Source organism: Hipposideros armiger, unplaced genomic scaffold (genome assembly GCF_001890085.2).
Source record: "Hipposideros armiger isolate ML-2016 unplaced genomic scaffold, ASM189008v1 scaffold_918, whole genome shotgun sequence".
NCBI classification, from domain to species: Eukaryota; Metazoa; Chordata; class Mammalia; order Chiroptera; family Hipposideridae; genus Hipposideros; species Hipposideros armiger.
The window spans coordinates 56,347-80,531 of NW_017732268.1; the positions used below are offsets into that span (position 1 = coordinate 56,347).

General features: G+C 36.5%; 2 protein-coding genes across 2 annotated transcripts in view; both read right to left on the reverse strand.

The window, feature by feature from the left end:
- Positions 1 to 4,266: 4,266 nt before the first annotated feature.
- On the reverse strand, positions 4,267 to 10,893 carry VCPKMT (valosin containing protein lysine methyltransferase). Its single transcript, XM_019630492.1, has 6 exons — positions 10,339 to 10,893; positions 10,131 to 10,241; positions 9,887 to 9,959; positions 9,002 to 9,121; positions 7,862 to 7,966; positions 4,267 to 5,272 (listed from the first exon to the last, which is right to left on the reverse strand). Exons 1-6 carry the CDS (start codon positions 10,662 to 10,664, stop codon positions 5,258 to 5,260), a joined length of 750 nt encoding a protein of 249 aa, XP_019486037.1. The 5' UTR covers positions 10,665 to 10,893; the 3' UTR covers positions 4,267 to 5,257.
- Positions 10,894 to 11,267: 374 nt separating this feature from the next.
- SOS2 (SOS Ras/Rho guanine nucleotide exchange factor 2) overlaps positions 11,268 to 24,185 on the reverse strand; it is a 101,246-nt gene continuing 88,328 nt past the window's right edge. Inside the window, exons 18-22 of the mRNA XM_019630463.1 lie at positions 23,000 to 23,116; positions 21,497 to 21,758; positions 20,916 to 20,957; positions 14,632 to 14,741; positions 11,268 to 12,997 (exon numbers count right to left, since the gene is read on the reverse strand). Of these exons, the coding sequence (XP_019486008.1) occupies positions 12,488 to 12,997; positions 14,632 to 14,741; positions 20,916 to 20,957; positions 21,497 to 21,758; positions 23,000 to 23,116 (1,041 nt within the window). The 3' untranslated portion in view covers positions 11,268 to 12,487. The remainder of the gene's footprint in view (positions 12,998 to 14,631; positions 14,742 to 20,915; positions 20,958 to 21,496; positions 21,759 to 22,999; positions 23,117 to 24,185) is intronic.

The following is a 24,185-nucleotide window of genomic DNA, read 5'->3' on the forward strand; positions in this document are numbered from 1 at the left end:
GACTTCAGAAAAATGACCTGCTGCTGTACTTTAATTACCTGCTACCTAGCTGGTCTCAGTTTAACAGAGATATGAACTATGAGGAAGAACTGGCTCAGGGTCCAGGGTGGTGGAATTTTAACCCTGGAGCTCCAGCCATCAAACCCAGGCTCCCGTATTTAGAAGTGAGGATTTCCTCTGCCTCCACTGGCCTTTGATTGCTCATGGAACTTGCTTTAGAACCATAAAAATGAACAGTAAAGGTTTTTCTTTCATGTTCTCTTCCTTCTCTCCAAAATTGTTCACTTGTTCAAGTAACAGTACTAGGGAACAGTGTTCTCAACCTCCTCCCACCCCAGGTGCCATTCCCACTGTGATGAGGGAGTGGTTTACATGGGGCCTACACGCTCAAAAAGATGCCCAAATTTTGCACTGCAACAGATAAAAATCAACTTGCATTAATACATTATACTAGTCCCTACATGTAAAATAATTCCACCCCTACTATAATCACATTTATTGGATACTTACTATGTGCCAGGTACCTAAATGCGTTGTATTAAACTGCTTTAATCCCCACGGCAAACTATGAGGTAGATAAAATTATGATCCTCACCTTATATAGGGGCAAATTGAGGCACACAGTTTAGGTAACTTCTTCAAGGTCACACAGCTAGTAATGGCAGAAGTGGGATTCAAACTGAGATAATCTGGTCTCAGGGCCTGTGTTCTGACACACACAGTTTTCAGAATGCACATGGAAAAAGCATTATTATAATTTGCTCTAACATTTTTAAGTCTATTATTTTGAAAACTATCTTGTTATTAATAATTACATATATCTCAAAATTGATGGATTCACTAGATTTTCACAGAACTCCACCAACACTTAAGACCTAAGACAATGTCTTCAACGACCCAAAATACCTAACAGTTTTAACCTAACTGGTGAAAATGATTTTAGAATTTACTACTTTCCTACCCAAAATTATGTAAAGTGAAAACTTTGCTTTTCCATTACTTCTCAGTAAAATCTTGTTGCCACCATTTTTTTCTGTATTTGTATTAGCTTGAAGGTAATGAAAACTGAATACACTACTTTTACAATGTTTATTATCAATGAATCAAAAACTCTTTCAAATCCTGATATTCTTTCAAGAAAAAGAAAAACTGAAAGTCAAATAGCTGGCTAAAGCTTACAGGATTACAGTATAGCCAAAAACGTTTGATGTAAAGCTACTTACTACTCTAGTGAAGGTCAACTGGTTTGAAAAACTAATTAAAATTAATTGGAAGTTTCGAGTACCTCAGATGTAAAATCATGCATTATATAAAAGGTGCTTTCAAGATAAATTTAATTTTCAAAACTTGAATTTAGCCTCTTAAATGTCTGTTTCTCATAGAAGATATCTATGCAGAGAAATGGTTTATGAATTGAAATTTACGTAGCTTTATGAATGACATTAAAAAATTTAAAAGGCGTATCAGAATGCAATGGAAAAAAGGATAAATCAAACATAATTTTATAAGGAAAAAAATCCAGTTTCACTTATACTGTTGTTATGGTCTGAATGTTTGTGTTCCCCCCAAATTCGTATGTTGAAACCTATTCCAATGTGATGGTATTTGGAGGTGAGGCATTTATTTGGAAGTTGAGTAGATCACGAGGATGAAGCTCTCATAAATGGGATTAGTGCCCTATGAAAGGGACCCCAGGAAGATCACTTGGCCCTTCTGTCATGAGGTTATTGCGAGGGCAGCTGCCTATGAGGAAGTGGGTACCTTGATCTTGGGCTTCCCAACTTTCAGAATTGTGAGAAATTGTTTTATATGCCATCCAATCTATGGTAATTAGAGCAACCCAAACAAACTATGTTATATCCTGAAAGCAACTCATAATGGGTAGGTAGGTTTATTCTTTAAAGTCTAACTCACCTTTAAAATGCAAGTATGATTCCATTTCAAAATATTCTATTTTAACAACTTCCTTTCTATAAACTATTTAAAGACAAAGTCAAGCAATGCCATCTACAGGGAACCTTCAGAATAACAGTCATATTTCTATGACCCTCATTCTTCAAATGAATACAATATCTGTAGTCTGGGTTTAATATTGTATTTGGCATCATTTAACAAGGCAACTTTCAAGGAAAGAGGTAAGAAAAATTAAAAAGATATGCTGTGTAAAAAAAATCCTAGTACCAATCATTCTAGATTATTAATACTTCTTAAAAGAATTAGAAATAACCTAACTTTACTCTCAAGTTTACCAAACATGTGGTCTATGGACCCTTGGTTATGAGTTCCTGCAGGTTAAGATTCAAAGCTATGCAGCCTCAAAAATCTCTCAAGTTATGACTGGCATATAGACTAAAATCATTGGTTACCACAATTTTCTTTTCCCAGCTGTTGAATTCCCCTTTTCTCTTGACTAGCATCACCCTTACCTTCTTGGCCAGTTTCTCTAATTAAATTTTCAGATATTTAGTCAGTTTATAAAGCTCAGTCCTGTTTATTTTAAAACCTATTTCATAGAAGATTCCACATCAGATTCAAAGCTTTCCCTCCCTACGCTGTATAGGCCCACTCTAATCACAGATAGTTTTTTGTATTTCCCCTCCCTTTGCTCTCTTCTCTTTGCAAAATAGATGGTAGGTTTCCTAATTGCAATAGCTCTCAATTTAGGCTAAACATTAAAACCATCTGGGGCCCTTTATCAAAAATAACATGCCTCTGATAAAACTGGACTGGGATGAAGCCTGAACATGGCTTTTGTTTAATTTTCCAGGTGATCCCATGTACAGCCAAGTTTGAGAAACTACCTTATCGTGAGGACTCTTTAATTGGCTGTAACTGCATTCTAAGTGGCCTATGGTTTCATTGTGCACAATGCAACCCCACTAGGTGGAGGTCCTGAGGCTCATTCCTTAGCAGCTCCATTCAGCACTGGCCGTCCTTGGAGATGAGTTGTCTGTACTCTGGCTGACCCACAGGTAAATGGCATCACACATAACTCACCTGTTGCTCCTGCCTTTTAACCTATTCATGTTGTTGCAGAAGTTTTCTAGCCCCCAATTCATGTATCGACTCTCAGTCTGGCAGGATCCATCTTCAATACTTCTGCCTGAGAGTTCCCCACATTTCCTTTCCAATTCCATTCCTATGCGCTGGATGAAAACAAATATGCTAATCTGGGTAAACACAAATCCAACCAGGTGGGGAAAATGCTGGTCTGCCCTTGTTGGAGGCACCCTGAATCTTGAATTACCCCCTCAGGCCTCCCACCTGTGGTTTCTGGATGTAGATGCACTGTTTTCTCCCTCATGACATAGCCCACAGGACTAAATCCCACTCCTCTACACTGTACTCCTCCAAAAGACCTCTCCCAGGCCTCCCCGATCGTCTGTGGCAGGGTGGTTAGTGATACGGTATGTTGTATGAACTAGCACTCCTAGGTAAGCCCTGTGGTGGTCCTAACTGTGGTTCTCTGCTCTTAGAATGTGAGGACTTGGTACCTTTTAAACTCCACTTTGGCCTTTTCCAGAATCAGAAAAAGTCCCACTTGACTTTGTTAGAAATTACTTAACTCTACAGTCAGTAACTTAGGTCAGTTGCCCAGAAACAGACAGTGAAGAATGTATCTAAGTAACGTATCAAGATGCTTATAGTCAAGTAAGGCAGTGGGAACAGAACAAGGGAAGGCAGCACATACAGGCAAGGGTGTGATTCTGGTGACGCTGCACGGAAGCTGATCTCAGCCCGACTCCTCCAGGAAGTGTGGAGTGTAAGGTGCACCTGTCCGAGGTAAAGGAGCTGGGCTTTCATACAGGAATGTCAAAGGCAACTTCAGGCCGAACACCCGCAGATATTAGGACAGTGAAAACGGGAGGAGGGTGAAAAAGGATCTGTGGAATCTGGGTGAACTACGATAGATGGTCAACAGCAAACTTATTTTTACAAGTTCCATAACGTATGGAACAACCTAGAAAGTGATCATATGTCCCAATAAAAGCTGGTATTATCTGTAACTAACAAAGTATCACATATTTAGGTTACGCTAACTGCTTAGTAATCTGCTGAATGAAATGCTAAGGGCAGTACTTGAAAAAGAACAGCAAAACAATCTTTAAAGATTCAAGTAAGCCTGAAGGAAAGAACTGTTAACTCTTGACTTTGATCCTTAATTTCTCTAAATAGGGCTGCTTTTGCTCTTCTGGAAAGCAGTTAACTGCTTTAGATGTTCATTTTCTTCAAAGCTATTTCTGAAACATTCACAAAGTCACAGGATCTCAAAAACAATGTTTATTTTAACACATAAAATGTGCCACCTAGCACCAATGCTTATAAGTACCGGAATTCTATCAGTTACCATTACTCTTTGGAACTGGTGAGACTTAAGCTCTTGACAGGTCAGTCTGTGGGCAGATGATTATCATGATAACATAAAACAGAGACTACACAGAATTAAAATCATTTGCTAAATGCATATGGAAGAACATTTATAGTTATTTAAAAACCTTTGTTTCATGTAAACAAGTTAACACCAGTGATGTCAGCCACATTTTCCTAGAAGATAGAAACAAGGAAAAGTGCATCAGCCACATAAGTGCACGAGCCTGAAAATGGGCTTATAAGTCTCACTTCATTATCCAATGAAAATTTTTGTCAACATAGCTTTCCCCCACTCCCAATCTCCTGATTTCTTAATTTGCATTCTTACCAACTCACTACAGTATAATTTACTATCTAACTCACATAGAGATGTATGGTGGAGGAAAAGAATAAATCTTTGGCCAATGTAACAAAACATTTTCATTTTTTTTTAAACATAAAAGAACAGTAAGTATTAAAGCTATCTTAAAACCAATGAAGTTACATGATAAAAACCACTGCATAATTATGTTAAAATGAAAACCTTTTAAATTTACCTTTCTTGAACAAACTAAAGTTTACTGGTTTGAATTATTTTTGGCAGACTTTAGGCTAACCTCAATACCTATTTTTATTTGAAGAGTGACAAATACAACATTTTGTTAAAGCAGAATGAGATGTTGAGCTAAAAGTAAACTAAGGTGGATTTCAGGCCCACTGGCAGGCAGGCAGGCAGTCATTTCTCGTATTGCAGGCAGCCCATAATGGTTGTCATCTATGTATCAGATCTGTAAGGACATGCTGAAAAAATCTTTGAACACAATCTTCCCATGATATATTCACGTGCTCCATTCACATCTTTAGTTTACCCAAGTTGTTAGAGGCTTGGGTAAGATGACTAAAGATTTCACGATGGAAATTTCTATAAGAAAAAAAAAAGGAAACTTTACAGATTGATTTCTTATTGCAAATTCAGTATTTCCTGGGTAGTTAATACTAGGTAATATGCCTAGAAATGGCTAAATGCTATTCAAATGAACAATCATGCATAATAATGTTTCGAGATGATTCTTGTTGATACCTAAAGCAAGAGCAACCAAAGAAAAAACAGATACTTTGAGCATCATCAAAATTAAAAACCTTTGTGCTTCAAAGGGCACACTATCAAGAAAACGAAAAGACAACTTACAGAATGGGAGAAAGTATTTGGAAGTTGTGTATCTGGTAAGGGTCTAGGAACCAGAATATACAAAGAATTCTTACAACTCAAGAATAAAAAGACAACCCAATACAAAAATAGGCGAAGTATTTCTGTAAAAATATAAAAATGGCCAATAAGTACATAAAAAGATACTCAACATCATTAGTTATTAAAGAAATGAAAATAAAAACCACAATGAAATATCACTTCTTACCTACTAAGATGGCTATAATAAAAAAGATGGACAATGACAAGTGTTGATAAGGATTTGGACGAACTGGAACCCTCAGAATTGCTGGTAAAAATGTAAAATGGTATAGTAGCTTTGGAACACAGTTTGGCAATTCCTCAAAGTTAAACATGAATTCCCATATGACCTAGCAAGTTCTAGTCTAGGAATGTACCCAAGAGATTTGAAAACATGTTACACAAAAATTTTTACATGAATATTCAAAACAACAGTATTCATTAGAGCCAAAAAGTGAAAAAAACCAAAAGGCCCACTGACTGATGAATGGATGGGTAAGGTGTATATCCATACAAAGGAATATTATTCAACTATAAAAAGGAGTTAAGCGCTGATGTGTGCTACAACATGGCTAAACACAGAATACTGTGCTGAATGAAAGAAGCCAGATACAGAAAGCCACATAGTGTGTGATTCCATTTACAAGTTTCCCCTGCACATTCCTATGAAACCATCCATAAGCTGAAATGGCATAAAGTGAAGAGTATCCGTTTCTTCCAGTTATGCCACTTTGCTTTTAAGAAAGAACCTGTATTAGTATGGTAATGGCATCTTTTGTAAAAGCAAAAATCCTCTTGGGATTTCTTTCAAAAGTTAGTGAAAACAGGTACTAATGTAGATCTTTTGTAAAAGTGAGGTGGTATAAAGTGAACTTTTGGAAAGTGAGGGATATCTGCATCTGAATTGCTCAGAATAGGGAAATGCATACAGAGTAGATAGGTGGTCGCCAGGTGCTGAGGAGGAGGCAGGGAGAGGAAGTGACCACTAACAGGTATGGGGTTTCTTTTTGGTGAGGATGAAAATATTTAAAATTAGAAAGTGGTGATGATTATACAATTCTGTGAATATACTAAAAACCACTGAATTGTACACTTTAAAAGGGTGAATTTTATAGTATGTGAATTATATCAATTTTTTTGCAAAAAATGATTCTTTGCCCCAAAAAAGCCTTTATATTTAGGAAACAAAATCTTTATGCCTCAAAAAATTCTACTTTAAAACTATACAACTTCAGCTAAAACTGAACCCCTTAAGATATAAACCATTTTTTATTTATCTTTGTATCTCCAGTATTATGCCATGTAAAAGTTGATTGATCTGAATTACTAACCCCACCACTCCTCTTGCCTTATAGTCCTAACACCTGGTCTTGAGCCTCAAAATTACAAGTGATTTGCTTTTGGGTAGAATTCACATAATCAGAAAACATCATGAACAAATTCAATCAAAGCAAAGATAACAGAAAAAAGTCTGAGTTATTAAATTTAACATCTTTAATCCGTAAAACTGATCATGTCCCTGCCTTATACCAGTCACATATACAAAAGGTGATAGGAATAAAAAATAGATCACACAATTCTTCCTCTTTACAGGCTCACACTCAGGCATCACAGGGGCAACTAGCATAAAATGTAATTGTCGCAACAAGTAAAGAAAGCAACAAAAGGGGAATATACATATATTCTATTTAACTGAGTGAATTTTTCATTATTGGACAGATCTGCCTTGCTATATTTTACTTTTTAAATTTTATTCATTAAAGTATAGCTGACATACAATATTGTATTGTTTCTGGTGTACAACATAGTGATTCAACATACTAACTTCCCTGACCAGGAATTAAACCTGGGCTGCAGTGGTTAAAGCTCCAAATCCTAGCTACCAGACCATCAGGAAAGAAGGGTTGTTGTATTTTACTTTGACTATTAAAAAAATCTGAATGATTGGAAAAAGTTCTAAGGTCAGAGCTGGCAATTTTAAATCTCTAAGATATAGCAGAAACTTATAAATAGCTAAGTTACTTATCTGAGGTAATGCCCAATTATAAATCTATATAATTTATAGCCAGAAAGGACCTTTACAAAAGAAGCTTGCCTTATTTTAGAGGACGAACCTGAGGCCAGATAAAGTGATCTTAGCATTGAGAGTTAGTGCCCAAGTCCAGTGAATCATCATAGCTGTTTCCCTATATCTAAATCGATGTCTACATTACACATAAGCTCAGACACGGTGTCCAGCTAATGAAACCTCCTCAGAGGATAAAGAGTCAGAAATGTATTTACCGTTTTTTTCTTTCTGATGTATAAAATATGAATATCTTCGCTTCGATATTCTTCATCATGTTTTTCCAAAGGAATTTTTTCAAAGTCAAAGTCTAGTTGAAGGAGCTATAAATTTAAAAGAGATATACTTCAAATTCAATAATATGAAGTGACCTGTGGTGAGAGAAGTCAGAATGGCAGTGACGTTTGGAGGAGTACCAACTAGGAAGGGGCACATGGGAGCCTTCTGAGGTTGTGAAAATGTTCCATTTCCTTATGTTGGGTAGTGGTTACTTGGGTTTATACACAGGAAAAATTGAGCTGAGCACTGGATATATGTGCATTTTTACATGTTTTAATAAAATTGAAACTTTAACAATAGGAATTTTAATTTATAAAGTTCATTAACATTCTTCATATTCAAGAAAAACATGAAAAAAACATAGCACATATCTGAAGCAGAGTCATATATTTGCTTTCTTATTTAACCAAAGTAGTCCTTTCAGTGGATAAAACCACAAGGGCTATATATATGTACCCTCAAGAAAAGTCATTTGTAATTTGACTGATTTTTGCCTATTAAAAGTGTTTGGGTGACCACAGGGGGAAGATGGGTAAAAGACATATAAGACTCTATATATTACTTTTGCATATTTCTATAGTTTTTATTTTAAAAAACAAAACAAAACCCCGAAAATAGATAGGGTATCTTGATTGAAGCTTTCACAAAAATGTAGAGGAAAACACAGAATTTGTAAAAATACATTACATACCATGTTTCTATTATGTATTCTCCAAAAGTATTATATACATCATTAATATGTTCCCAAAAGCCAGCATGTTTAATAAAGAAACACTGCAAACTTTCTCAGAAAAGACAAGGGCATCACCATTATTTCACATTGTTTTGTAGATACTAGGTCAACTAATTTGAAGAGAAAAAGAAATAAAGGATCAGAAAAGATGAAAAAAGGGAGGGAGCTTAGAATGGTGGGCTGTAAAAAATACTCCTTGGTTTCATACAAGCAGCACTGTATGAAATTACCATAATATTTTGAGTGAAATTACCACTCAAAATTACCATAATATATTGAACACACAGTCCCATACAGCCTCCCTGAAGGGTAATCACTACAAAGATAGATCTAGTACAGTACCCACCTCAAAATATTTTTTCTCGATTTCTGGATTTTTTCCCATTGTACGTTGTTCATAACAACATATAATACAAGTCTCAGATCCACAGAGATCTCTTAGGGTTTTCAACAACGGCTCCAAAGACTGTGCAAAAAGGAATATAACTTTTGTTTATGGTTTTAAAAAATTTATATTTTTACTACAAAAAGAGGTAGGGGAAGTGTAAGGGGTAATTATAATTCCCCTATAATTTATCCATCTGTGAATCAATCCAACAAAGTACATGTAGTTAAGGTAATTAATGACTAGTAAACTCCTAAGTAATCAACCATTGTACTGCCCTCAGTTTCCAAAGAAAAGATTCAAGTGACTGTATTTTGGAGTTTCCATGGAACTGACTTCACTCTTAAGAATTTAATTTAACTTGCGATTTAAACAACTAACAATTTACCAACAAAAGCAAGTATGACCTAACCTTAACATAAGTTAGCTCAATGTTCATTATTTTAAAAATTAGTGATGCCCACAATGCTATACAAACTGATAATTTAAAAAAAAATCATTCTATGAGTCTAATAAATCTTGCCACAAAACATGAATTAATTACAATGCAACTTAATTCTTAGCTTTTCATAACAGATCTAAATGGCAAAATCCTTTAAAAATGTTACAGAAGCCCCTAGTAAAATGCACATAGCACTTTTCTCAACATGATTCACAGGCCTATATGTTAATCATGAGTGTATATGCATAGTTCCCAGAGACCTTTACTTTCTCTTTACCGTCTCATCAACTATAGGACAAATAGCCTGCGTTCAGATACCTTAAATGTGAAGAAATGTGTGCTCTAGAATCCAGAAAATACGGCATATCTTCTAAAGGAAGAGACTTCACTCATTGACTACTTACCTCTTCGTAGTATATGCAGTCGGCCATCAGTATGTAGTCTGGCGGAGAAGGAAAGTCTTCTATTTCTTCCCCCCTTAAAAATGTCAACCAAACACTGTAACTGTGACTTTAATAATTTAAAGTATTCTTGTTTTAAAAACAAGACCCGGAAGGTCTCCTTCGCATTAACCGAGCTTTTAGTAAAATACAATTTAAAGCCAACTACAAATCGTTATCTTAAAACAAGCTGAAAGGCCATACAAACCATTTCAGTACCTTGGCTTGAACAGAACCAGTGACAAGATGCTTGTTCATATTAATATTCATCTTCAGCAAGTCTTGCAATTCATCAAGATCGGTGACTACAACATCTGCCCTATAAAATAATGTCGATTGAGGCGCAGGCACAAAGGTGGGAAGCCAGTAATGAGGGTTTCGCAAACAAATCGGCGTCCCCTCCCACCAGCTCTTACCCGAGGGTAGCAGCCATTAGTCCCACAGCCCCGGTGCCGGAGCCCAGCTCCAGCACCGACCGCTGGCTCAGCACATGGGCCCCATCACCGGAAAACCCTGGCGTTTCCAGATATTTAGAAAGGACAATGGCAGCATCCCAAACTACGCAACCCACGCCGCCAGTGCCATACTGCTGCAGTCGTAACACCGTGCCATCTCTCTTCTCCAAAACTCGCACAAAGTTCCGCAATGGGTCCTCCACCGAGGACTCCAGAGGAGCTGCCATTGCTGCCCGGCAACAGGATTTGCGCGCCGCGCAAAGTGACGTCATATTTAGGCGCACCATCCCCGCGGCCACACCTTGCGAGTGGCCGAGCGCCTCCTAGTGGCCGAGTTGGCGCCTCGACGCGTGCGCGAAGGCACAAAGCCCGGAAGGCAGCATTACCTGGGCGTGGCCGAGTGCTGGGCCACCTGCTTCCCCTACACGCGTCACTCTCCCCGAAACTCAAGTCCGGTTTAACGAACAGGCAGTTTAAATCACTTTTCCAGACAACGCTAGTATTATAATCTACTCTTTAAAAAAACAAAACCAACCTCAGAATGTTTTTACCTCGTTGGAGACTGATTCACACAGTAGTTATTGGCCTTGAATCCAGGCAGTTTCCAAGATCTTACCAAGAACGGTTGTAATCCTGCTTTTCAAGAGTTTCCTAGCATGCTCCTAATTTTTCATTTCAATGCATAAAAATGGTTGCTAGAAGCTTGCTGATTATGTTTAGCAGTGAAGACACAGTTATCCCTCTAAAATTTACATCACTTTAAATGCTCTGGGATTATGTAATTGAAGTTGTATAAAAGTACTTAAAATAATGTGTGTATAAATATTTCTACAGAACTCAACAACCTCCCCATTTGTTCCTTATACTGAAAACACATATTTTGAAAGTCCTTTAAAAATTAAGACTGGGGTGATTTATTAATCTTGTTAAGAACTCTGATACAAAGCACAGTAAAAGGCCTCAGACCAGTAAATAACGTGGCTTTTGGCTACTTTACAACTGTTGCTACCGGCACTATTAGCAAAACACGCTTTTTCATCCCTTTAAACGAAGAAATCCAAATGGCAAATAAAAGTTTTACTCACTTCTCTGATTAAAAAGTTTAATAAAGCTTTAAGTATTTGCTATTTTAAATATTACCAATCTAAAAAAATATTTTTAAAAAATTTTAGTTAATACAAGATTTATAGAGAAAGTTACTAGGTTTTGATGGCAAGGCAGTTGAGTTGGTTCCTATGCCATAAGAAACTTTTCCTCTGAATTTATGAATTAGTAAAGTAGCAGACTGTAGTATAGGCCTCAAGTCACTTAAATTTATATAGGTTATTAGCATTATCTTTTAAATATACAATATAAACAAAACTGTACATACATGGCATATTAACTTTTTTTTCCAAAACAACAGGCAACTCATTAGCTACAGATACCATAGTCTGCAAAAACAAAAGGCACATCTGAATACGATACATGCCCTTTTCTCCTCTATGACTGGGTTAGGTAGTCTTTGTTTACATTTTGACAAAATAATAAACACAGTGCATTCTATTCTTTTCATTCTATTTTCCATTTTTGTCTTGAGCAGCAAATTCTGGCATTTAAGACATGGCATTAAAGAGTTTAAGAACATTGGGTGTTATTCACAATTCTCCTAAATGTAAAAACTAGAAGTAAAAACTAGAAGATGGCCAAAGAGGTTTAAAAATAACACCATACACCCCCTGTATTTGTGTAAATTCATTGCCTTAAAAAGGCAGCTATTACTCAAATTTGAAAAATTCCATAAATGCACTATCCCCTTTCAGTGCAACCAATGTCACTTTAAATCATATTTTAGCAGAGTCTACAGTGCAAATATAAATTCTTTATACTGGCCTTTTGGCAGCACTGAGGATCCAAGACAAGGCAATGCTACTGATCACCTGAGGATAATGGTAAAGGAATTTTGTATTTTTAATTTTCCAATTTTTATAAGCTTATTTGATCAGTAGCATTTTAAGAGCATTATTTGTAAAAAGTACTAAAATACTATGCCTTTCTTTTTAATAAATTAAAAAAAAACAAAAACCTTTACAAATACCATTCCAGTGTCAATGACTACATATGACTAAGGTCATTGAGGAGTTTCTGCATTTTCTAGCAAAGGCAGTCTATACAATGGGGGGTGTGAAAGCTCTCGTTTGTAAGTCTTTGGTGGCAGTTTTGGTAGGTGAGGGCTTGAATTCTGTCTTGGCGGAACAGGGGGAGCTTGAGAATGAGCAAGATTATTGTGGCTAGAACTGAGCACATGGCATCGACGTGGCACCCTTGGAGAGGGTGTGCTAGGAGGAGTGTTTGGCGAATTTGGACATGTACTAACATCTCTGAACCAGTCTGGATCTCTGTGAAGGTGTCCCAGTGGAGGTGGCTGGAGATTAAATGGACAGTTTATAAAGTGTTCTGGAGGCCGAAAGGGAACCGGCGGAGGGGTGTCAGGAAGAGGATCTCTTGGCGGTGGTGGAGGTGGACTGTGCAGAGGCCCGTCAAATGCACCAGTGGGAGCAGGAACTCTGGGTTTTACCTTTGGAGGAGGAGGTTGTCTTGGTGGAATAGCAGGAGGGTCATCATCAGACTTCATATTTCCCTTAAAAAAAAAAAAAGTAATTAAATTACACCTCTGTTCTCCTGAAAAATCTGTAAGAAAGTATTTTTAAAAGACTGAAAAATTCGGGGGCTGGCCATGTGGCTCGTTAAGAGTTGGCTTGGGAGCGCAAGCTCTGAGCAGCAGGGCCACCGGTTCGGATCCCCCATGGGCCAGTGACGCTGCGCCCTCTACAGCTAAGATGGTCAACAACAGCTCGACCTGGAGCTGAGCTGCCGTGAGTCGCTGGCAACGGTGTAGGCTGCAGCCCCTGCTGCAGTGGGCTGCCATGAGCTGCCATCCAATGGCCGGCGACCAACTGCCTCACCCGGGAAGAGTGCAATACCAACATGGGCCAGTGAAGCAACATCCTCCACAACTAGACTGAAGAACAAAAGGACAGCAACTTGTCTGTTCCCCTTCCCCGATTCCCCAACACTGTTCCCCTCCCCCAATTCCCCAATAAAACCTTAACAAAACAAAAAAACAAAAACAAAAAACCTGAAAAATTCCTGTGTGTCAAGTTAATTCAGAGGCTCAAAATACGTTAATCTGATTTAATGATCACATTTACGAACAAATTACTCCCCGTTTAACAGCTTGTGATCTCTAAGCTCAAGGTGCTGTTTTCAATCTTAGTTGTGGATGGGCGTAGCCACGATCCTATGCAGGAGTCGAACCAGCAGCCTTGTTGTTAAGAGCGGATGCTCTATCCACTGAGCCATCAGGGCAGCAGCTCAGCTCAAGGTTCAGTCAAAGTTCAGTCTTAGTTGCGGGTGGGCATAGCCCACCATCGAACAGGCAATCTTGCTTGTTGTTACACCAGCTGAGCCATCCTGCCACCTGTTGGCAGCTCAGTGACAGCTCAGCTTGGGCACAGTGTCACTGGCCCATGTGGGAATCGAACCAGTGACCCTGTTGCTCAGAGCTTGTGCTCTTAAGCCAACTCTTAACCAACTGAGCCACTCGGCCGGCCCCCAGTTTAATATTTTCATATGAGATGTTTTAATTGAAAATCTTAGAACATAATATCTTAGGTTATCTTGCTTTGTATATACATTTAATAAATTTAGGTGTTTTAATAATAACAGGCAAGTAAATGAAAAGAAAATATCGTTCTGTAGACATGAAAGGACACGATATGAAGAGGACTTAAAATCCAGCTACTGCTTTCTGGCCATCTACTTCCACTTTCCCCAGTGACCCTTAGAGTCATGGTTTGCAAAGTGTGATCCAGGCACCAGCAGCATCAGCACCAGTTGGGAACTTGTTAGAAATGCATATTCTTGGGCCCTGCTCCAGACCTACTGAATCAGAAACTCTGGCAGTCTGGTTTTAACAATGCTTCCAGGTGATTCTGATGCAGCCTATTTGAAAGGCAGCAGCTGCAAGTTTGAAGAATTCTTTGAATACTGAAGTCCTTTCCATCTCTGTTACAAAGAAAATGTACTTCTGAGTATCTGTGAATCTGCCCACCCTCTTTTTTAGAAAAAGTATTATGAGGATTAAACAAGTGTTTAAAGTATTTTTCAAATACACCAACCCAAATGTTTAAAATGTTTATAAGAACAAGAACTATTTTATTAAAGATTTACAACTTTGAATAAGCTGATGCAAACCTAAGTCCTGTTGACTACCTTGGAATTTGAAGCATCATGATCAAACTTTTTTCGAGGAGGAAGAGGTGGAGGAATCAATGGCTCTTCACTTAGTTTATGTAAACTACCACACGAACTGAAGAAAGACTCTGGGGGTAAAAAAAAATTAGTTTAACTACAATTCATAGTGCAATCATTAGGCAAACTTAAATTTCAATTTGTGATCACCTCTGCTATGGTATCTGTCAGACTGTATTGTAGCTGACTGCTGGTTCATCTATCCTCTCCATTAAACTGTAAGCTTTTTAAGGGCAGTGTGTATTTATTTTTGTATCCCTAGCACTTAGCACAGTGGTAGTGCCTGGCACACAGTAGGTACTCTAGCTAAATAAAGACATACTATTTAATTAAGGTTAATAATGACATTCTGTTCCTGAAAAGCCTTTTTAGAAATCTAAAACAGACAAAACAAACATATTTGTATAAACTGTATTAACTTGCAAAGAAAAGGTCACCCATAAACAGATACCATGCATTTTTGAAGCTGCTAGAATTGGATACATTTCTACACATGTAATAAAGCCTCATATAAGAGACCATAAGGTAGGGTTGTATCACATAACTCTTTCTCTTTGCAAATCTCTCATTGATAATGGACACCTCATATAAACACATTAAAGGAAATTTACAAAATAAAATATTAGGGGAAAAATTGCCAGTAAGCATGCCAAACAGAATAATAACTATTTTCATTGATTTAGTCTTTCATATGATTAAAAAATACCTGTAATTATGAACCAACTCCCTATTTGATATCTCTCTCCACACACAATTATAAAGGCAGTGACCATGTCTTATTTATCATTATACTGAGACTGGGTTCACAGGAGCTAGTTGGGAAAGAAGTTGATGAATTTAATTTTAAACACACTGAATGTGAACTGCTTATGGGATATCCAAGTAAAGATGTCAAACTCATTACTCCATGTCAAAAACTGCTATCCTGATCATGTGACTGCAGTCACCTCAGGGGGTCTTGTTGGCTCAGGGTACCAATAGTAGAAACAGAGAATGCCTATAGGTTGGCAGATGGTGTGGGAGCCTTCCACTGTGGATATGTTCCTCTTGCCTGCCCAGTGTCCTTTGCCCTGTGTGCTGGGAGCAGAACTCCTCTTGGTAGTGCTGAACCCATCCCATGTGGTTTAGTCACCCTAATTCTAGTAAAAAAGTGGACATGGGACTCACTTTCTTAACATGATCAGATTTTTATCTACCTTTCTTTCATGCATGCAGCCATGTGCTTCAGTGAAAGCTGACCTACCCCTTAGCTCGAGATGGGACCTGATTAGATCAAATCAATCAGAGTAATCCCATTCTTTTAGCCAGAGTATTGGTTTAGCTGTAGGCACATGACTTAATTCAGACTAGTGAAATCTGAAAGGAGATTTGCTAGGGGCTACTGAAAAGGAAGTTCCTTGCTCTTCTGGAAAAGCACTCAGTCTGTCTCTGAACCTCTTTCCTCCTTACTTGAGCAAACAAAGAAGCACATAACCTTTATTGCTCCTGCTAATGCTCTTATGACCTTGAGGGAACACAGCCTTCAATAAAGCTGATAACTTGCACAAAACAATGAAGAGTCAAAAAGAAACTTGGTCTTAGGTCTTCTCTTCCTTACAAGAACATACACACTCATGGAAGCAGAAAATATCTGAATGATGGTGGGCCAGCTGTGAAAATTTTTGATCTGGGTCTGACTATAGTTAGACCACCACTTAACCACTATGTTATACTTCTCCATAGCAGGCACTCAATAACCCTTGCTGAAGTTTGAATATAATTTTATTTTCTGTCGAGTATTTCCCTACAAGAATACACTTTTTGTAAGCATTTTAAATAACTTAGTATTCCAAATTAGTGAATTTAGAATAATTTACTAAATGATTTCTATAGTGTTGGTTAGCTATGTAAGTTATTTCCAATTTTTTGCCTGCCATCCATCCATCCATCCATCCATCCATCCATCCATCCATCCATCCACCCACCCACTCACCCATTCAACCAATCAACCAACCATCCATCCAATGGGCATCTTCTATAGTTCCAGGCATTGTTCTAAGCAGGCATTGTTCTATGGTAGTGCACAACAATAAGCAAATTTCATGTCCTTATGGAGCTTACATTATAAGTTGGGGAGAGAGAACAGACATGATAAGTAAGTCAAAGTATAATGGCTATAAATTAGAAGAAGAAATACTAGATAAGGAATGGGGAAGAAGAAGAGGTAGGTGGGGAGCAATTTTAAACAGGGTGATTAGAGACAGCCTGACTGACTCAGGTAACACTGAGTAAAAAGCCCGAAGGTGGCAAGTGAGCATGTGAATGAAGACTATTTTAAGCAAAAATCCTAATGTGGGAATGTGTCTGTTGTGTTCAGGAGGCAGACAAGAGTAACTGGAGCAGAGTGAGTGATGGGAGGGAATAGATTATGAACTCTGACAGATCAAAGGACGCCAAACTGCATGGGGTCTTTTGAGCCCTTTGAAAGGAGTTTGACTTTTACTCTGAGATGGAAAGCCACTGGAGGGCTTTAAGCATAGGTGAGACAAGTCTAACCTACATTCTAAAAGGACCTGACTGCTGTACTGAAAACAGACTAAAGTATGGAGGGTGGGAAGTTAGGATGCTAAACCAGGTAAGAGCTTATGGTGGCTTAGACCAGGGTGGCAGCAGTAGAGATGGTGAGAAATGGTTAGGTTCTGAATATACTTTGAGGGTAAAGATTTGTGGATGGATCACATTTAGGGTACAAGAAAAAGATGTAGAAGATAATTCTAATATTTTTGACCTAAGCAACTTAGACAGATGCAATTAGAACTGAGATGATGAGGCAGTGGGAAGAACAACTTTGGAAGGGATGAAAACAAGCTCAACTTTGGAGAGTTTACGTTTGAGATTCTTATTAGATAGCCAAATGAAGATGCCAAATAGGTCACCTAATATATGAGTCTAAAGGTCAAGAGAGAGGTTCTGGGTAGAGGAAAAAATTGGGGGGGATTATCATTATATAGATGATATAAGACTGAATGAGAGAATATCAAGTGAGTGAGAAAAGAAGAGGTCCAGGAACTGAGTCTTAGGATCCTCCAATGTTAGTAGGTTAGGAAAATGAAGAGAAACCAGTAAGAGAGGCTAAAGAGCTAAAAGTAAAGCAGAAAAAACAAAAGAGTGGATGAATAATGTGATCTCCACGTATATGAATTCTTCCCCAAAGTTTTTTGATATTTTGTATAAATGAAGGCAGACTTTGTCTTTCTTATTTGCTACTGAATCCCAAGTACTTAGCAGGCTATTGGTACAAAGTAAGAACTCAATTTTCCATTGAATAAGACCAAAGGTGTGAACATTTTTATGGTTTGAAATGTTGTTTTCAGATTTCTTTCCAAAAGGGTTAAACTAATGTACGAATTTACAAGGAATAAGTAATGTATGAAAAAACCTTTTAACATAGGCTTGCTCATACTTGGATGTGAACTATTTACTCATGTCCACTGCTAATGAAGTCTCACTGGTTTTCTCATTGTATGTGAGCATTTTTCATACTTAACTATAAATATTTTATTTCTTTCATGATTTATTTTAGGATATTCAAAATTTTATGCAGTCATTCTCAATATTCTCTATTAAATTTTAAAACAATTTTATCATATGGGAAATGTATTTTACTATCATCTAAAATAATACCTAGAACTCCTGGTTTTAAAATATAATGTTATGGGTTGAATTGTGTGTCATTTCCCCACTCCGCCCCCCAAAAATGTGAAGCTTTAACCTCTGGTACCTATAAATGTGACCTTCTTTGAAAATAAGAGTATTTACATATATAACCAAGTTAGGATGAAAGTGGGCCCTAATCCAGCATGACTGGTGTCTTTTATAAGAGAAGTGACAAAGAGACACATGGGGGAAAGATGGTCATGTGACAACAGAGGCACAGACTGAAGTGACACATCTACAAACCAAAGGATACCAAGGATTGCTAGCAAATGCCAGAAACTAGGAGAGGCCAGGAAAAATTCTCCCCTACTAGTTTCAGAGGGAGCATTACCCTGCCAACACCTTGGTTTTGGAACTTCTAGCCTCCAGAACTGTGCTCTTTTAAGACACTCAGTTTGTAGGTGTGTCCAGGTGACTAAGTTTTGGCCAATGAAATGAGAACAGGAGTGATGTGTGCAACTTCCAGATAATGTTTTTAAAACAAAGCTCCTTGCCTTCCATGTTCCTGCTGGAAGAAAAATGGTAACAACTGAAGCAGTTGCTCAAGACTCAGAGATGGAAGCTACATTTTGAGAATCCTGAAGTGCCCTGCTAGCTGTGGAGCATAGTTGTCTACTTGTTCTGGCTAGTGTGAGAGATAAATTTCTATTTTATTTAAAGCACTGTATTTTTGGGTTCCTTTGCAAGTATACTCTAGTTAAAAAAAAAGGATTGAGAATGTAGAGTTATTGACAGAAGGATTTTTTTGGTCTATTTTGTTCAGGGCCATAAATCTTGTGCCTAAAATGGTGCTTGCACTTACCAGGGTATTTAAAAATTACGTATGAATAATTTACAAGTGAATGATATTGGCCTTCTGAACAGCAAGTATAAAAGCTAGGAGATAATGAGAAAACACCTTCAAGATTCTTAGTAAAATGACTTAAAATTCTATACCCAGCCAAACTATTAATAAAATGTATACATACACTTTCAGAAATGCAAGAATTTAAAAACTTTATATCCTGTGCATCATTTCTCAATCAGATACTGGAAGATGTGCCCCTACCAAAATAAGGGAGCATATCAAGAAAGAAGACAGGGCAGCGGATTGGGGGAGGGGAGTTGTCACTTCGAGGGGTAAAAAGTATAACTATTGCACTGTGTTGTACAGCTGAAACTAATTCTAAAAAATGTGTATTTCATAATAAAAAAATAATTAAAAAAAAAGGAAGAAGACAAGGAATCCAAAAACCAAGGATCCAATACAGGAGAGAAGTGAAGGGAAAATTTAGGATGATAACAAAATAAAGTTCTGGCATGCCAGCTGGGTCAGAGGCCTAGAGAGCAACCAGTTCAAACTGGAGCAAGAGGACAAAAGGGCACCAGGAAGGAAGCTTCCAAGTTAAAAAGCAAAAAGAATAGTGCTAGTTTCCCTGAGTGGTCTGACCTAATGGAAAATCGTGCTATACAAGGGTGTGGGAAGACTGAGCAATAGATGTTTAAAAAAAACAAACAAAAAACCCAAGCATTAATGAGGCTATTATTAACTTCAGGAAATAGAGCTGTACAAGAAAGGAAGCATAATCATAGTATACACTACTTGACTTATCAGTGAAATATTTTCCCTAAATGTGGTAAGTATATTAGGCAGAGTAAAGTGTTAAATCATCAACCATAACAGGAAATCAATAAACACTATCTAAAATTAATGATTCAGAAGAGAAACTGAAGAACAAAAGGGGTGGGGAGACATGTGATAGGAAACTGCTGTTAATTTCATTTTAAGTGTTTTAGCACTATTCGCTTTTAAACTCTATGCATGTATTACTTTGATAAAAATTTAAAAATTAAAATAAAGTTTTGAAATTAAAAATTTTAAATAATAAACTTACTTTTCTCATAAGACAGGGACTCTCGTGCTACTATCCAAATGATATATACATTTTACTATGATAGACGCAGAAGTCCTCCAGATTGGGAGAGTTATTCTTGAAGCAGCTGTGCCCTTTTTATTTTATTTTAAACAAATGATCGTAGAGAAAGGTGACAGCACTTATGTCATAAATTATGAAATAATTATGAATGGCAGAACAGTATTTTACTTAAAATACTGATTTAGTAAGATCATGTGAAGAAATAAGTGATCAAGGGCTAGCCTGAGAGCCTGATAAACATTTGGTGGTTACTCTTATGGGAAATGAATTGAAAGGGGTGGGGAGAAAAGAGGCAACTCATGTGAACTCACTCATCATTCTGTGCCAAGTAATGTGCTAGGTGCTCTACACAGTTATCTCACTGGATCCTTAACAAGCTTGGAAGATGCTAAGTAATTTGTTCAATGGTCACAAAGCCCCTAGAACATAGGTTGTAAAATGATGAAAACAAACTATAGTAACGTTTAAATAGTACCCAGCTGTAGGCAAATAATTCAATGTATTGTAAGAATTTCATTCATTTATTAAACTTTTAAAATGTTGCTAAAACTCAAAATATCATATACAAATTTAATCAACTTAATTATTATCTTTATAGTCATTTCATTAGAATCAACTCAAATTCTTACTTACTTGAATGTGGCAAGAGAACTGGAGCAAAGATGCTATTGCTGCCTATTGGAGTGAAAAAAATTAATTTGAAAAGATAGTATGTATGATTTTTATTTTTAAAATGTTTGCATAAAGTAACATATGTAACAACACACACACACACACACACACACAGAGTACAGAATTTTATCATCATGTCTTTTGCCACATAGTTTTTAAAGAAATGAATCCAGTACCCTTTGTACCTGGAATGTTTTTCCTTTCTTAGCATAAGTAGTTTATTCTCTATCACAGTCTCTTTTTAAATTTCCTTCACAGAACATACCTGCTTGTTTTCTTATTTATTGTCTATTGCTCTTGTTATAGTAGTAGTAGTGCCCAAAGGTACTAAATACATTTTTGTTAAATGAATAAATTAGAAAATAATATGCATAAGCAATACACGAATGATGCTTTACACCCGTTAATCACTATTTCACATTGCACTGTCACTTTCCACGCTAATATAGTTTGAAAAGGATTCTAAAGTTCCCTAATTAAAATGATGAAAATTATCTTAAACACAAGATTCCTTTACCAAATGGTTCACATCAAATACATACCACAGGAACTGCTGAGATCCACATCTAAAAACACACTAAGATCTGAAGAAGCAGATACTGGTGGAGTAGATGGTGTATTTGGAGAGGTTGGTGCTGATGCTGTTGATTCAATCTCAGTTTCAGCAATCCGACTAAAGCTTATTTTACATGGCTCTCTTTCTAATGGTGTTGGATGACATCGTAAAGTGCCTGAGGTAGAGCCATGTCGGCCTGCATTAGGCCTTATTCCAGGAGATTTTAAAGAGAAAGTTGATTTCCTAGGCTAGGAAAAGCAAACACAATTGCCATTACTAACTTGCATGTACTTTTTTTTTTTTAATGATTTAGTGCTACTTTGTTAATTCTTAGCATACAGTTAAGAGAGAGTCTCAATCTGCAAAAATAGCCTGTAACATTCTAATAGAGCACTTGGGGTTTGATTGGCTTAATTTTAAGATGGGCTTGAATATAAGCAAACCTCTTTTCACACTGCAGAAATAAAATTCTTGAAAATCTGTGTGAACAACTTTTTGCTCTCAAAACTTGAACCTAAACTTCTTCAAGTCATCAATATCAATTTCATCAATATCAATTTCACAAATATTTACTGTGGACAAAATATATGCAACATATTATGCTAGGAGCTTCAGAAAAAAAAAAAATCTTGCTCTTTTCTTCCTAACAATAAATGACCAACCTCTACAATGGCACTTTAAAGTCTTTGGAGAAAATTGCTATCATTGTTCCCCTGTCCACCTAGACCTTCACCCCCTTTTAAAAATTCTCATAGTAGTAACCTAATGAAAAAATATGGAACTCAGATTCAGTAATGAGTTAAAATCTCAACTGTGTCAACATCTAGCTATGCAGCCTTGAAAAAATTATTTAACTTCTTCAACCATCAGTTTTTATGTTTGTAAAAGTAAAATTATTGTGGAGATAATATGAAACTATGAGCATACTGCTTGGCCCAAAGTTGATATGTTTTTACTTCCTTTCACATCTTGCTTCACTTTTAGCTACTTTATTAATAGAATTGGTCTTCTACTACTTCTGTTGCCACTGCAAACCCCAGGAATAAATAGGAACTGCAGCAGCAAATTTTAGCCAGAGAGGTGGGTTCCAGTGGCAACCACAGACCATGGTGCTCTAAAGGCAGGAGTCATGGTCAAACCAGAAGAACCATGATACATCTACATACTCCTTATCAGGTCTTTTTGTTTCCTATTCCATCCAGCTACCTGTCATTTTAGGGTCCCACTTTCTCACAGCTTTCTCCCTTTACTAAGAAGGGTCAAAAGTGAACAGATAAGTGGTACTAAGATAAAGGATAAACCAGATTTTATCAAAAGACTAACATTTTCCCCACAATATATATAGTTTTAGAAACAGTATAGTACTTAAACACAAAACACTTAAAAACAACTATTTGAGTAAATCCAAATTTTAATGGAAATAGGTTGTTAAACATTGAGAACAGTATTGTTTTAAAAAATTATTTTTCCAAAATTGTAATGAACTTACAAATCGAGGTGGCTGTTTACAGTTTCGGGGTTCAATTTCTAGCGACTTGTTGAACAAATAATCTGTAAACTCTTTTTCAGAAGCACTTCCCATGGGGTTAAGGTTTTCAAAGAACCGCTGGAATTAAATATCCACAGCATATGTTTTAGATCTTATTAAAACATTGATTTCATCAGTTTAATACAAAGAAAAGATCAACAAATTAAGAGATCATATCTGGAAAGTCCACAGCATTGTTGATTCCAATCTTCCCACTTTTGAATAAAATTGTATAATTTATATGGACGTTATATATTTAAGTCTTAAGCTTCTATTAAGATGAACAGATTTTCATTTATTACATATTAATGGCTCGGTATCCCTCAGTTAATATTATTCTCACTCATTATAACAACAAAATGATAATTACTGGTAAGCTATCAAAGTGTTTACAACAGAATTATAGTTATAATCCACAAGAAAACTTTGACAATCAAAAAAAAGAAGAAATTGGATTAAGGTCTATTCAGAAGTAATTTCAAGAACAATTATAAACTTAAAGTTATCTGTGAAAACCCATAGTATTATAAAATAACCTCTTTGTCTTTACCAAAAAATATTTTCCAAGCTTAAATTTAAGTTTTTAGGCAGAAAATTTAGATGACTTAGTAAAGTGCAAAAAGAAAAATAAATAGTAATTTCACTAACCAGAGATGTCACTGTTAACATTTCACTATTAGAATATCCTTCTAATGTTTCAACTGTATGTGTGAATATACACGTTTACATATATTGTATTTTTTTTTGAAAAATTGGGATCACACCATAGTTATTCCTAGTTTATATTCAATTATTTTTTCCCATGTGGTTTACTTACTTTATAAAATACAAATTTTAACTCTATAGTATTTCATCAGATGGATGTCCCAAAATTTATTTCACCAATCTCCATATAGGTAGTTATCTATATAGGTGCTTTCTAATTCTTCGCTATTATAATAATTATTATTTGTTATTATTAACTCCTTGTGCATCAATTTCTATACATTTCTGATGATTTCCTTAGAAACATGTCTTACAAGCAAATTACTAGATTTAGCTTTATTTGATTTTAAAGTGGTTTAGAAGCATATATAAAAACAAGTACTGAGTTTTAGCTTCAGCAGTAGGCAAAATGAGCTATAGAATTTCTAGTAAAAAATTCTTT